This window comes from Anomalospiza imberbis, chromosome 1, assembly GCF_031753505.1.
Source record: "Anomalospiza imberbis isolate Cuckoo-Finch-1a 21T00152 chromosome 1, ASM3175350v1, whole genome shotgun sequence".
Taxonomy (NCBI): Eukaryota; Metazoa; Chordata; class Aves; order Passeriformes; family Viduidae; genus Anomalospiza; species Anomalospiza imberbis.
The window spans coordinates 49,358,739-49,373,406 of record NC_089681.1 but is presented as its reverse complement, the minus strand read 5'-3'; the positions used below and the strand labels follow the sequence as shown (position 1 = coordinate 49,373,406).

Here is a 14,668-nt window from a genome sequence, read left to right as displayed (position 1 = left end):
ATTAAGAAACCTGAAAGTTTTAAGTTCCTTTGCAAAACCTATGTATCCGTAAAGAATTTCTACCTAATATCTAAACCTACTCTCCCAAGACATGTTACAAGACATTATTGGTAGATGATGAAGTCATTTGTTACTGTAATTATCTCATGTTCTGAAAAACAGAAGTACCTTTCAAACACTTTGGGATGGAAACAGATCTTCTCTTGTTAAAAAGTGAGTTGGAGACACAGAGCCAAATTTCCCTGTCAAACATGTACAAGTACTGGATTTACTTTTATGGATGTAGGCTAGGCTTTGGCCAACACAGCTTGTCCCAGTCCCAGTGTTTCAAATGGCAATTGGATACTCTGGCTAGCTGTTAGTGCAGGGACTGAGGGTGTCTTGGCAGTACGGTAAATAAAATAGTGGACTAGTAGTTGAGCCGAGTTCCTGGGCTAATAAAACCAGTCTTGCTGAGGCCTCAGCACTACTTTCACCTATGTGATTCATGTTGTAGCCACTTGCAGCGACAATTAGCTGGGTTAAGTGTGAAGTCCTCTGGGAACCTCTCTGAGGGCTCTTAGTAGCTCACTAATTTGTGCTGCTCTATGAATTGGTTTAGACCTCATTTCCTCTTTGCCTCCATGGAAGGGCTCAGCCTGCTGACACATTTAACCCAGTCGCCTCCAGCTATGCACATGTGCCAGTTCTGTCCATTCATGGTGCCACAGCAAAACTCCAATGCAGAGTGGGCTTCTTTTGCAAGACATAATAAAAGCTGCATGAGATGAGATGAGATGAGATGAGATGAGATGAGATGAGATGAGATGAGATGAGATGAGATGAGATGATTTAAGCCATGTTTTCAGTTACCAGAGTAGAAGATGAGTTCTGTGAGGGGGCATCAGAGATGCAGATACCCCCCGGGTGCAGAGCTTTACCCTGGAAGGGAATGTATTCACTCTTGCCCGGAAGGGTCAGCAGAAACTTCAGCACTTCTACAGGGGAACAGAAGCCTTCTAGTAGTTTATGGCAGGCTTTCTTCAGAGCACACCAGTGTGGAAGCCTTACTGCTGCTGAAGCAGACAGCTACTGAGGCTGAAGCCAGGTCTCTCACCCAACTGCTTGAAGGGCTGTTGGCTCAGCTACACTCAGAGCACGCAGACCATATGGTGCCCAGATGATGCATAGTAGCATTTATTTAGTGGCCTGGAGTTCTGATGTTTCACTGGCTGGCAAAAGGGACAACTTCCCTCTAAACAGCACTTATCAACAGGTGCCAGTGCTTGTGTTTGCCCTTTTGTGGTACTGTGCCCATGTAATGCAGGCCAGAGTTTTGTGGAGGGGCTGTGCAGACAGCATCACAGAATGACGATTAGCAACTTTATGACAACATAAGTCAAAATGCAGGATTAAAGCACAACATGTAGTTAGCAAAGAGGGTACAATTGTCTCCTTTTGTCATTAGACTGTAGGATAAGAGAGGATAAGGCATATTTTGATTGCCACTTGTTATCTAGAACCTTTCTAGCAGAAAGCTGCTCAATCAGCCTAGCCAAGCCAGAAGTGAAACTGATGTTCCAATGAGTTAGAGAGCACCTAGTGCTCTTTAAACACAGCTTTTGTCACATATATTAAAAAAAGTGCTGATTACTTTCATCATGGAAATGCCATAAGACATTTAATTTTCCCACTTACACATCAATCCCCATTGTGCTTGACACTGTATAATAAACACAGAAAACTGCTCACCTCTCTGGAGCTCAGGGAGCATTGGCACAGGAGATGCTCTTCAAACAGTATTTTTCAGTGTATTAAGAGGAAATATTCTCAGCCTTATATAAACATATCTACTAAAGTCAACTCAGTAATCTGTCAGTAAAGATGTAGCTTGTTTTAGGAGTCCAAACTACTTCTGACAATGGATGACAGGACAGACTGGCATTGCCCAAAGTTTCTCTCTCTGCTCTTACTTAGTACTTGGCTAGAGTAATAACGTATTGCATAAGGTTATATAAAACAAGATTGTATTGTGCAAAGTGGCCCAAATTATTTAATCAATATGTCTGATGGTGTCTGGATGATTACACACAAAATGCCAGGGGCAACAAAGCAATAAAAGGAACAAGACACTGGAAGTATTGTTCAGATAGCTGTGTAATAATCTTAGGCAATTTAATTTTCTGTGTTGAAAGTTAATTACTTACTTTAGGGAAACACCAATTTAATGTTTTCAGTCAACTAAGTGGCTAAGATTCATTAAAAGGAACCCATATTACAAATACCTTCATGCCACATTGCTTTTATTTTCAAGGATAAAACTTTTCACCTCCTACCCCCCAAACAACTCCTGTTCTAAACATATTTCATACAGTGCTTTTCTCCTTAGCTTTTGAGAAGAAAATCTTGGAATGAACTTTTGTGGACGATGTAAGGTGTCTGACATAAGTAGCATATGGCAGAGAAATGCAAGGAAATTCTCGAAAGGAAAATTTCAACTGCATCAGAGGTAAAACTGTATAGGCAAGTCCTTAATGTAACAGTGATTAGAATTAAAAACTTAAGCTATTGTACCTTAAAAATAAATAAATAAATAAAAAACCTACTCCCCCCCACCAAAGCAAAGAAGAGCAGAGTTAAGAAATGAGCCAGAAATATGTATTGGTATGTAAAGATAAATAGGGGAAACTTGAACAATGTTGGTGAAATGGCCTTTTTAGTGAGACTCGCTGAATATTTTGCCTGTAGAAGCATTGTCTGTTAATAGGCTTAAGGGAGGCATGGAGGAATTGGAAGGAGAAGAAATAACTAAAATAAACACACCCTAACTTGCTCATAATAACAGCATCTCCCAAATGCTTTCCTTGCTTTTATAGTCACTTTACAAACCACTGGTAGGTAACAAAAACATTCCTGCAAAGGGTGTGTGTGAACACAAAATCTGTCCTAGGTAGGAATAATCTAGTCAATCACAGAGGTGTAAATAACACTTTGAGCTGGGAAAGTAGTGTGAAAATAAGCAGCCAGCACCCTTTTGTTTGATACTTGCTCTTAAATAGCAATTCTTGAGGTCAGGAGTTGAAGAGGCAGAATTACCAACCCTGAAAATCTGGCAAAGGGCAAGATCTTCTAGGCATCACTAGTAAAAGCATCAGCCAAAAGTCTCCTCTTCTCTGCTCACCCACTGCTCTCAGAGGACAGTTTTATCATGTGTTGTGCATCCAGAGATGTGCACAAGAGTCTGATCTGTATTTTCACCCCAGAACCTGAAATGTCTGAGGTACTGCCATCCCATTTAGATACTTGCCGGCATTTTAAAAGCTGCTACTGAAATACTCTTTAATCCTGGACGTGAAGTTTTGCTCATCAAAATTTGCAAACCCTGCTTTACAACTTATTAGCTGCTTTGAATCTTATCTCAAAGTGAGGCCCAAGGTGTGGTACACAAAGTAGGGAAGGGAATACCTTTCTTGCTTGAAGGTCTTAACCCTTCAGTATATGTAAGGCTTGCAACAGAGAGGGTAGATGCAGGCCCCTGACATGTGGAAGGCATTTAAGTGCTTGCACAAAGGATGGGAGGGGAGGGGAGGAGAGGAGTCAAACATCAAATAGAAAAGAGAACTCTGGAAAAGCTGCTGTCAGCTGCCAAAGCATGGGGCTACATAAATTGTTGACTGGGCACTAGTGTCCAGCTTCTGGAGAAGTCTGACTACTGGAAGCTCAACTAGAGAGTCATATCTCTGATCAGCTGTATCAGGAAATGCTTAAGTGCTTTGCTCCCTAGCTTCTTTTTTGGTATTTTAATCTTCATTAGTTTAGATGGCTCCTCAGATATCCAAAATCTGTGTCCAGAGCTTGGGACAGAAAATTTCAGGGACAGCAGGCTGCATTCTTTCCAACAGGAACAGAGTAGAACCAAATGTTTTTAACAAGCGTCATCACCATCTTCTGATTACTGTCCCATCTACAATGCAATTTGCTTCCAAATTCAGCTGCAGCTGTTATCAGGTGGGTTTTCTGCTTATCATGCAGTTGTAACTAGCACTTCATGGCAACAGTCCATCCTCCTCTTTGGGGCTCAGATAGCCTTGTGTCATCTTCCAGCAAATGAATCAGAGTTCTGCATTTTTGCAGTGTATTCCTTACTCATAATTTTTTGCAAGTTTAATGATTCCTTCTTCCGCTTAGGTCTGCGTGTAGTAGAGCACCCCCAAATACATTTGTAAATGTGCTGCTGTTCTGTGCCCTACCAGGGCAAAGTGGCCATGGAATAGATGGATACGCTAAAAAACATCAATAACAACAGTTTGCATACCTAGACTTTCTACAGCAAAAAAGCTAGTTATTATTGGCTAAGTTATAAGGTTGTGCTCAATTAGGTTACAAAAAATTCAAAGTCTGAAAGAAATGCTGTCTTCTGACAATTGAAAATTGCACTGCTACATTTTTATTATTATTTTTTTTAATTAGCAGATAAGAAGGTCAGACAAAGTGGGAGGATTTAGATTCATGACCAAGTTCCCCTCTTTGCTAACAGGATAGCAGTAACAGTGTTATAACTTGTGTTTTGCACAATATATATCTCAGGTTCTAATAAAGATACAATACCTTATCCCCTGAATTAGTGAAAAAAATAAATAGGCAAGTATGAACTGCAAGTAATTATTTTCCATTTCATTCTCTTCCAAAAATGAATCACAAAGTTCATGAGCTTATCTTACTAACATGAGTCTTGTCAACTCTCCTTTTAACTAACTCCAGCCCTGTAGCTTTGAAGCTTGCTAGGGTTGTGGGGCATGGAGTTGAGCAAATTTCCCAGGAAATCTTGTGCATGTGTGTGGGAGGGGGCAGCCTGCCACGATTGTGGTCTCACTGTAGCTTTTTGCAACCATTTCCAATGTCACAGTGACCTGCAGTTATTTGAAAAGGAAGTTTCCAGCTGCAAGTATCTTTAATTTGCAAGTCTTACCTACTCAGTGAAAGAAGCCTGCTGGGACTGGTATGCATCCATATTAGAGTCATATGAACGCTTTTTTATGTTTTTAATTACGCCGTTTACACGACACCCCTAATCTCATGATGATCACATAGGAACTTTGGTTAGGTTTGCCTTTCAGAGCTCAAGAGCGCTACTGAAACAATTTTTATATTTAAGCACTGGGATGTGCCCAGTGGAACCAGAGATGAGTCAGCAGTTAGCTGGGGTTATTTGAATAGCAGAACGAGCCCTGCCTGCCGCTAGGAAACCGTCCACAAAGGTCAGACCGAGTGCTTAGGATTTAGACACCACCACCCTGGTGACAGGAATTCTGTCCAGACCTCGGCGGTTTTTAGAACAAGCACCGTTCTATTTGACATTTGGACGTTGCTGTATTAAATTCCGGCTACTTGGTATCTAAGTGAAGAATGCTCGACACCACTGCTACTACCCACAGGGAGCCCTGCCTGCCACACTGACAGATGCTGCTGTCTCCTCAGACAGGGGAGTTAGGTGCTAAAATTAGTAACTGTTAAAACAAGGGTATTGAGTAAGGATCTGCTGAGTCTCATCGGCATGAAATACTGAAGAGGAGGTAAGGAGTCACCACTGCCCTTTCTGCAGCAGTTGGGGCAGTAATTCACATGTAGGAACAGCACAGCTGACAAAGAGACTGCCCTGGTACAGAGAGAGCGGAGTTGTTCAAGGATAATCAGGTGCTGAGCCACAGCAGCTTACAAAGAAGGGCATTCAAACAGAGTAAAGACAGCGAGAACCTTTACAAGTTATTACCTACACTGGCAGGAGTTTGTGGGGGGGTGTTAAGCCAGATACAGGATGTGTGAGACAGTTCCCTGGCGAGGCACTACTTCTCACAAACAGTCCTGGAGAGGAAACGGTTTATAAGCTAAAACTCATTTAGGGTTCAGCTCTGTTGCCTCTGCAACCACAGGAAACAAGCATCCCAGCCCCACTTGTGAGTCATGGCTTTTGGGAACTTCACCCTGAAGAGCAGGAAAGAGTCCTCTCGAGGTAGAATGGATCTCTTTTATTCCTTCTCCTGAGATCACTGCCTAAGCGCCTTCATTTGCCAAAAAAAAAAAAGGAAAAAAGAAGTCACAATAAGAAACACAGCTGCTTGTGATGGTTCCACCCTCCCTTATTCAATTGTTCAGCGGTTTAACATTCAGCCTGAATGTTGCAGACCTACTTTTAATTCTCTCTTCTAGCTGAGAGGATTCAAGGCCACATTGTTCCCGCCCTCCACTCAAGTGACCTATCTACAAAACAGCTGAATTAATAACAAAAATAAAAGGAGAAAAACATCCCACGACAAACGCCTTCATGTTCTGTTGACCCACTTCAGTGAGAACACTTGAAAATTCTGTGGCTCTTACTGAGAATGATTTTGCCAGGACTAAGAACTGCAATTATTCTATAAAACCAGTGTTACTTGTTCCAGACACACACAGACTTTAAGGCACCCTCTGCATCAGAGCCGAGCAGGGGTTTAAAATTTCTTTGCAAGACAAATCCCAGGCCTCTGAGTTACACACCAAAAATCCATTTTTATCATTCTCTCTGACATGTTTTTATGAGAACATTAAATGCCATTAAAGTCAATAGAGTAAAACCAGGATTCTGCCGAAGGCAAGGCTTAGAACAATAGTATTAATGAACTACAATTCGTCATTACAAGGCCAAATGGCATATAGGTGTTGCTATACAGCAACACAGCCCTGGCCCTAAGCAAGCACTGGGGTTTAACAATTGTCATTTATTGTTGTAGGTAAATACCAGCTGCCTCACTCTGAGCCCCAGCAGTTTAGTTTATATCACAGGTTTTAGTCTTTCGTATGTAAACAAAGTTATGCAAACATATACAATTGAATTTGGGGTAGTTTTTTTCAAAGCTAATCTGAACAAAAGAGGAAGAGCCTTCACTGAGGTACTGAGAAGTAAAATGCAGGAGCAGCGTCTCTGGTTTGAGTTACAAGGAAGGCCATAAGTCCTTTTGAAACCCAATCTTTGCCAAACATACACCACATGTGTGTTTGTAGGCCTGTACCAACGGCTTGCAGAGGCCTCGTTTTACTCTCTTCTGCAATGAACAAATTTAATTAAAGGGCCAAAAATTCAACTCGTGCAAGAACTGCAATGTGAAAAATCCTGGCACCATTAACCTTTGGTGTGGCAGGAACAGGTATTCTGTGGGAACGGAGTATGTCTTCCCCCTATGCACGATGGACCAAACGAGCTTTTTAGGCCTAAAAATCTCCCCGAAAACAACAAACAAACCAAAAAGCCCAAGCAAAACCAACAAACATTTGGGCTGGGAGCCGCTCGCCCGCCACAGCGGCGTCCGTGCCGAGAGCTGTGCTGCCACCTCCTGGTGGCTCCCGGCATGGCCCCAGCCGGGGCCCGCAGGACTTCGCCCCCTTCAGAGGCATCAAAATCGGTACTCAGTTCACCGATCGTTTACAGAAGTTCTTGCTCGAGTTTTTAATCTCTGCCCCCTCCGGGCGGAAGTATTTCTCTGGGAAAACACTTGTGAAGCGTTTGGATTTCTGCTGATTCTGTTCAGCACCTTTTTCCTCTCCCTGCGTTTCCACGCGCTTCGCACAGGCCGGCAGTCAGGCCATCAGGCCGTCCCTGCGTGCGCAGCTCCCGCGCCTCGGCAAAGCTCCCTGGGACCGAGCTAGGGCAGGAGCTCCAGAGCTTTCGTCACTGTCCTCTGGTCACGTATCTTAAAAGTTCAGTTTGCAACAGGAGCCTACCAAGGAACAGCAAAATGCTCTCAGCCAATTGATTTTTCTGACTTTTGCAATGTAAATTCTGAAGGGATTAACAATATAATTCCTAGAAGTGTCAGAAGCAGCCCTGATCATCCCTTCTCTCAAGACACAAAAAACGCGGGACCAAAAGCATTCCAATTATGGCAAAATTGCTTCAGAACACTAGCAAATCTGCCATGCCTTCCATATCACAAAGAAAATAGAGGATACAACTATGAGAAATGGAACAAAAAGAAATGTCTCAAGTCTCACACTTCCAAAACACTACTCACAGCAGGAGGTCTTAAAAATATAGTGTATATTGTTTCATTTAAAAACCAATAATATTTTCAGACAGAAAACGAAAAGGACAGAGACAGCACACCTTCCTTCTTAATCCAGTCCTCTTCCTACTGTGCTTTGAAAAAAACAGAAAGATAAAAGAAAAAAGTAAATGGTTGCAATGAAATGTCACTAATCTTACTAGATGTGGTAAGAAGTATCACTCAAGCAACTCTACCCATATATGATATCTTGTTTTAAAAAAGACACTAGGATTTACATTATAAGTTTTTTAAAAGTGGTATTAATATAGTACTCAGTGTCGAGAAATGGAGACACTGAGGTGGTAAAATACATGCTCAACTACATCCATAAGATTTAAAATGTTTAATGTGCAAGTCTCTGACAGAAATTATTAATTTACAATACATTAAAATTTGAAGGATGGGAATTTCTTCATGTGTACGCTTACAGTAGCAGGTGAAATACTCAGTTGCTGAAGTACAAACATGAGTATGCTTAAGTGACTTATGCATCATTTTTAAGGCAAAAATAGGTAACAACATGACTGCATACAGTTGCAAAAATATTTACAGGTATCATTAGAGAAACATTATACTTCTAGCATGAAAATTTTAATTATGCACTTAGTAGACAGTGATTTATTTGAAAAATTATCATTAAAAATGTAAAATTAATCTAGCTAGGATGAGTAGCACTGGCATTTTTACCTGGGCCTCCACACCCTCTGATCTTTGTCCTTCAACCTCCATTAACAACTGTAAGCTGTTCTCTCTCGCCCTGCCACTTTCCAGTCTTATTACAAAGGTGCAGGTGTGCCTGAGCAGCCTTAGGATCCACAGAGGAAGAAGATGCAGTGCTAAAAATGTATGCAAATGGTCCCAGAAAACCAGAAAAAAAAAGGAAAAAACAGATCCTGAGAAATAAAATTAGTGAGAAGGAAAAAAAAAAATAAAATTAAAGGTGCTATCTGCAGGTATCCAGGGACTTGCTCAGTCATCCTTGTCTTTCGCTCCATGTTTCAGGATGCGCGTGAATTCGATGTAGTTGAAATTGCCCTTTTTGTCGATGGGGGCCTCTCTGTACAGCTCATCCACCTCTTCATCCGTGAACCTGTCTCCCATCGTGGTCAGCAGCTCCCGCAGGTAGTCTTCTTGGATGAACCCTGGAATGAGACATGCAGAGGGAAATGCAAAAGGGAGGCCGAGCCTCTTAGCTGGGTCTGCAAAAGCAGCAGCACAGACGTGCACACAGACAGGCAGTTAACCAGTGCAGCACGTCATATATGACATTTGCATTTGCACAGAGCCCCAGCAAATTTCCTAAACTGAATTCTAAAGAAATTCCTTGATTGCAAAGGGAAAGCAAGTTTAACACATTTCATACAGATTTTTGAAGACAGGGCCTGACCTGCTGTGGTATAATAACACTTATTTCCATGTACTGATCTTCAACGGCTCAAAGTGGAAAAACAAGTTCCTGTGACTGTTAGTCTTCATTATACAAGCAGTTCTCTTAAATGAACTATATTTTTCTTGCCTTAATTAGATATACTTGAACATCCTCTATAAAACAGTTTCCCCTGGGGACTAAATAACCACTCTGGCTCTTCAGTGCTGCACAACACTGTTGCTGGAGGCAGTTTATGTGGATACAGTGAAGTCCTGGCAAGTGTCCAGGGAAGTAGTTTATAACAGAAGAGACTTTCAGACAGGACTGAGCAAGTTAGCTCAGGAGGCAGGAAGAATGTTTATGGTGGAGAGCTAAAGGTGGAGAACCCAGTAAAAAAAAGAGAGTAGGATATATTATTTATTATGTGCTAAAAGAGCAGAAGATTTTTGAGGAAGTTAACAAAGATATAAAAAGCAGCAGTTTCTAGGTATCTTCTGCTAATTCTATTTCAAGAGATGGGCAAAACCACCAGTTGCCAAGTAATTCCAGGAAAATTTAGAGATGAAGAAAGAGCCACACATAACAAAGAGTAGACAGTAGAATGCAGAAACTGCTAAATGCTGGTATACGACCAGCCATAACTTTAGCAGCAAAATAGTTGCTTCATTTGAGAAAGAAATTGGTTATTGAACTGTAGTCGGAGAAATGTCAGTAACAGAACAGATGAGGTATAAGTAAGTTCCAAAAAGAAGAGTAAGAAAGTAAACTCTGCGGAACAGCTGAAAATCATATGTAGACACCCATATCAACTAATGTAGATTAAATTAGAATGTGATAAAAAAAGTGCTGCTTTGGGAAGAGAGATGCATAAGTTAAGCAAACAGAGTTCATTAGTGAGACAAAAACAAACAGGGAATCAGGGGACCAAAGAGCAGTCAATGAGCATGACAAATTAGCATGGGGGTGGTATATGCTGGGGGAAGGGAAAAAATGTGTTTCAATAGATGCTAATGAAAACAGCACCATATCCCAGTGTAGATCAGCCCTTGGATACTGACTGCAAATGAAGAAGGCTAGCAGCAATCTTTTACTTCAGAAATAGGGAGACTGTTCAGTTAGCCAGGCCCATCCTAATCAGGTCAAACCTTGGAGTTTTCTCTTTGAAGATGGGAATAAAGAAGAGGGAAAAGGCAGCTAAACAGATGAGACTCTTTCTGCTGTCTTACAGAGACCAACCAGTGATTGGAGATGACATAAGGATTAGTATTCAAAGAATGCAAGACCTTCGGTGCTGCAAGTTTAGCCTCAAGGACTTAATTGCTTCTGTCTGAATAGGTAGTTGTTTAAACACGGAACTGGGGCTGCCAGACCAGGAATAAGCCACAAGTTTTATCAGCAACAAATTGTAAAGTAAACAGGGCTCCTGTCCCTCCCACACAGCTTCAGCATAGATGGGGGAGTAACAAATAAATGAAGCAAAACTTAAGATTCAACCTGTTGCAAGCAGCACACGGCAGATGATAATGCAGGATCAAAGACCAGATAAAAAATACTCCAAATGCAGACCGTTCTAACTTTTATACCAATTCCATAGCACTACACATGATAGTAATGTTGAAGCAACATATCCAACTATGCTGCCAATATAGGAAATGTAAGTAAAACCTAGCAAGTATGACTACCTCCTAGCAAGTATCCTTACTTATCCTCATCTGTAGGATCTGATTTGTATTACTCCCTTTCAAAAGACCTACACTGATGTAGAGCTAGAAAATCAGGACCATAATAAACACACATGTGGAGACGATGAAATGAAAAAAAAATAGTAAAAGAGTTTGATATAGCTGGAAATGCTCTTGTACATTTTTAAAAAGAACAAACTGATCAGAAGCCAAATAAGAGGATACAATTAATAAAGGATGAACATGACATGGGTTCTACAAATACGTCATATGCTATTTTGAAGACTTCATTTTGACTATTATGAATCAAAACTCAATAAAACAGCTCAACTATCTCACGTTTCCTGGTTAAAATTTGAGGGTGGCATAAGACACAAAACAGACTGTAGAGCAAACCAGTATCCTCAAATCATGGTAGGACTAGACTAAAACATTTACCACACAAAGCTGAGAGATATTAAAATCAATCTTATCAGTATATGGGTGCCCAAACCAGTAACTTATTGGTTACATAGACACAGAAATTTCTGTTCCAAAGAACTGGTAGCAACAACCATTTTCTTTATATTGTAATTCACAGGCTCTTGTTTTGCTGCACACAAAAAAAAAACATGTAGCACCGTGAGTCAGACTACTTGTGGAGAGAAAATAATTAACCTAGGAACAAACTTCCTTCTCTAGGAAATGGTAAAGAGATTTCCCTTGAGAGGGAGGAAGTCGATTAACATTTGAAAAGGCCTTACCAACAGAAAGCCTGTTTACCTACACCTCAGCAGGAAGGTGATGCACTTTGAAAAAGCAAAAGGTGCTAAAAATACACAGACTGAAAACAGCTGTTGAAACGGAAGGATATCCTTCAAAAGGTGCAGAGCATATATTGACTGGTTAGGTTAAAATATTTTGGTGGACAGTTGTGAGGAAAAGTGTAGATGCAATGTTATCGCTAGTGCAGAGGTTACATAATTTCAGTGTGAGCTAGTAAGACAAGTTCACAACATATCAAAGCACTGATACTCTGCAATTCCACAGAATTGCCTTATGGATTCATGCCTGGTTACTACACACTTCTCAGGAATCTTTGCCTAGGTGAATAAATACATAAAAGCATAAACTCTAACCTCAAGATTACAGGCACAACCTTGAAAGTCCAACAGAGTAAAACTGAGTTCTGTGTTTTACTCTTTCCCTTCATCTTGCTTTTCAAGTCAGTCCAATCTGTCATTTCTGCCTTCTACACCCCACCTGGTTTTTATCTTTAGACCACTAAGACTGCAGACCTTCCTGCAATCTGAAAGCAAACTGAGCTGCAGGTGAGGGCATGATATTTGTCCTCACAGCCATAAAGAATGCTCAGCCAGAGAGCATTTGTAAGACTTTATGAAGTCAGGATGGTGTGTCTTGAAATATTAAACACCTGTAGAATTTAGATGCTTCTCAGACCATCTGTAGAGGGGGGACAAACTCAGTTGTATGACAGATTTCCTATTATTACCTTTTAACTCCATAAAAAAATCACACTTACTGATTTGAGTTCCTCAGAGCAAATATATCTTGTTTTACACTTTGAGGAACATACCTACTGTCCAATTAAAGCTCTCGTCTTCAAAGCCTCACAGAAGAACAGTCCTACTAGTCCTCAGTACCGACACAGAACAGCCAGACAGATTTTACTCTTACTCACTAATTTAGCAGAATATGCCATCTAGGACTGCCATCTCACATTTAATTTATGAAGGTGCAAAAATCAGCATACTGTTTAGAAACCCAAATAACAACCATTAAAACCCAGCCATACCCCTGCCAAGCAGCCAAATTGCACCTACCCGTTGCTTCTTCATCAAAGCAAGCAAAAGCATTCCTGATTACATCCTCCGGGTCGGTGCCATTTAACTTCTCACCAAACATGGTGAGGAACATGGTGAAGTTGATGGGGCCCGGAGCCTCATTCATCATGGCATCCAGGTATTCATCCGTTGGATTCTTTCCTACAAATAAAGGGATTCATACTTGGTTCAGCTTTCAAACTGAAAAAGTAATGTCAATACAAACCAAGCGTTAACACAAACTGAGACACCACACCTCTCATATCCCAAACTCAGTATTTTGATTTTTGCAGCACAAATTTGCCTGGCAAGCATGAACAGAAAAAAGGGACATTACCAAGGGAGGCGAGCATGTCGTGCAAGTCCTCTTTGTCAATGAAGCCATCCCTGTTCTGGTCGATCATGTTGAAGGCCTCCTTGAATTCCTGGATCTGCGACTGATCAAACATCGCAAATACATTGGAAGTGGCGCGCTGAGGGCGCTTCTTGGTGGTCTTCGTCTTTGCCTTTTTGCTAGACATGTCGATTTTTGGACACTAGGGAGAGAAGGAAATACAGTAAATGCAGTAAGATCAGAGTTAGGATTTCAAAAAGGAAAAAGTTTTATGGTTTACTGTTACAGCGCGCCTCTAACGCACTCTCATTTCCTCTCACCAGAACGTATTTCCCTAGTATTTTCAGTAAGGGAAAAAGAGAAGAAGAAAATATGGATAAAGGAAAGACAGACTAATAAACCAGAAAAAGAGTCATTTTTAGAAGACGTAAAGAAACTTAAATTTTAGTCCTGAAAGGACCCTCACCCCAGCGGCGGCTGCAGGGACCAGGTTCGGAGCAGACGCGGAAGGGAGGAAGCGGCACCGGCGCCGGAGGATGCTCGGGCGCTTCCTGGAGAAACCATCGCCCTGCCGGGCCGCGGGTGGGGACGAGCTCCGGGAGAGGCGGCGGGAGGGCAGCGAGACGGCAGCTGGGGGTCCCCTTAGGGATCGCAGCCTGTCCCGGCTTCCCTGGGCGGCGGCGGGCTCGGCACGGCCCCGCGGCCGCTTCCCTGCGCCCCCCGCCTCGGCCGCGTTGGAGCATCCCGGGGGAAGTGGCCGCGGCCGGCGCCGGGTCCCGGGCGCCGCCTGCAGGGGAGGGATGGAGACAGCCGGTGGGGACGGAGCTGAGGAGCGCTTCTGCGGGCAGCGGGAGCTTCCCGTGGGGTTTTTCTTTTGTATTCACAAAACCTCCGCACGCTGAAGGTGGAGCGTCGTTCCGTGCTCCTGGAGCCGGGGCCGGTGCCGGCGCCCGCGGCGTCCCCGGGTTCACACGGTGGTGCCACCTCGGGGAGGTGAACGAAGCCTCCTCATCCCCGGGGACGTCCTGCCCGGATCAGCAGGTGTGAGGTGTTATCCTTACCTTCGGTCTTCCTCGTGGTTCGCTCGAGGGACCAGAAGAATTCCAGATTGCATCTTAAAGTCTTCTAAGTGGGCGCTCCCGCAGGAGCGAGGCTTAGTGCCTCTCGCAGCCACAGATTGTAAGGCCGCTTGGAGGATTTGTTTTTGCATATATTTTCTTGATGAAAAAGGATGACACGTATTTTTCCATTCATCATTTGATGTAGGATCTCAAATAAATTGCGGTACATAGTGTTTTTAGTGTAGGGGGATGGTGTCTGAAATTGCTTCAGAAGCAGTTCGCTTTTAGCCCACTTGTACATTTAAAAAAATTTCCAAAGGGAATGCTTATTCCCATTTTGCT

At 42.3% G+C, this 14,668-nt stretch overlaps 1 protein-coding gene and 2 long non-coding RNA genes across 3 annotated transcripts; 1 reads left to right on the top strand and 2 right to left on the bottom strand.

Annotated features, from left to right (window-relative positions):
• Positions 1-4,632: 4,632 nt before the first annotated feature.
• LOC137474656 (uncharacterized) lies at positions 4,633-7,373 on the bottom strand. Its single transcript, XR_010999442.1, has 2 exons — positions 6,168-7,373; positions 4,633-6,038 (listed from the first exon to the last, which is right to left on the bottom strand). It is a non-coding gene; the product is annotated as an uncharacterized lncRNA (long non-coding RNA).
• A 1,012-nt stretch (positions 7,374-8,385) lies between these two features.
• On the bottom strand, positions 8,386-13,879 carry LOC137474647 (myosin regulatory light chain 2, smooth muscle minor isoform-like). Its single transcript, XM_068191420.1, has 4 exons — positions 13,732-13,879; positions 13,269-13,467; positions 12,932-13,093; positions 8,386-9,199 (listed from the first exon to the last, which is right to left on the bottom strand). Exons 2-4 carry the CDS (start codon positions 13,450-13,452, stop codon positions 9,027-9,029), a joined length of 519 nt encoding a protein of 172 aa, XP_068047521.1. The 5' UTR covers positions 13,453-13,467; positions 13,732-13,879; the 3' UTR covers positions 8,386-9,026.
• Positions 9,185-9,921, top strand: LOC137474665 (uncharacterized). The gene is made up of 2 exons (XR_010999447.1): positions 9,185-9,312; positions 9,343-9,921. It is a non-coding gene; the product is annotated as an uncharacterized lncRNA (long non-coding RNA).
• Positions 13,880-14,668: the final 789 nt, after the last annotated feature.

What these genes read in the sequence shown, in the direction of transcription:
- LOC137474647 (XM_068191420.1), bottom strand. Translation starts at nt 13,452, where the DNA reads ATGTCTAGCAAAAAGGCAAAGACGAAGACCACCAAGAAGCGCCCTCAG. An exon ending in CGACATGCTCGCCTCCCTTG is followed by an intron (nt 13,094 to 13,268) that starts GTAATGTCCCTT and finishes CTTTATTTGTAG; the next exon opens with GAAAGAATCCAACGGATGAA. An exon ending in CTTTGATGAAGAAGCAACGG is followed by an intron (nt 9,200 to 12,931) that starts GTAGGTGCAATT and finishes GTCTCATTCCAG; the next exon opens with GGTTCATCCAAGAAGACTAC.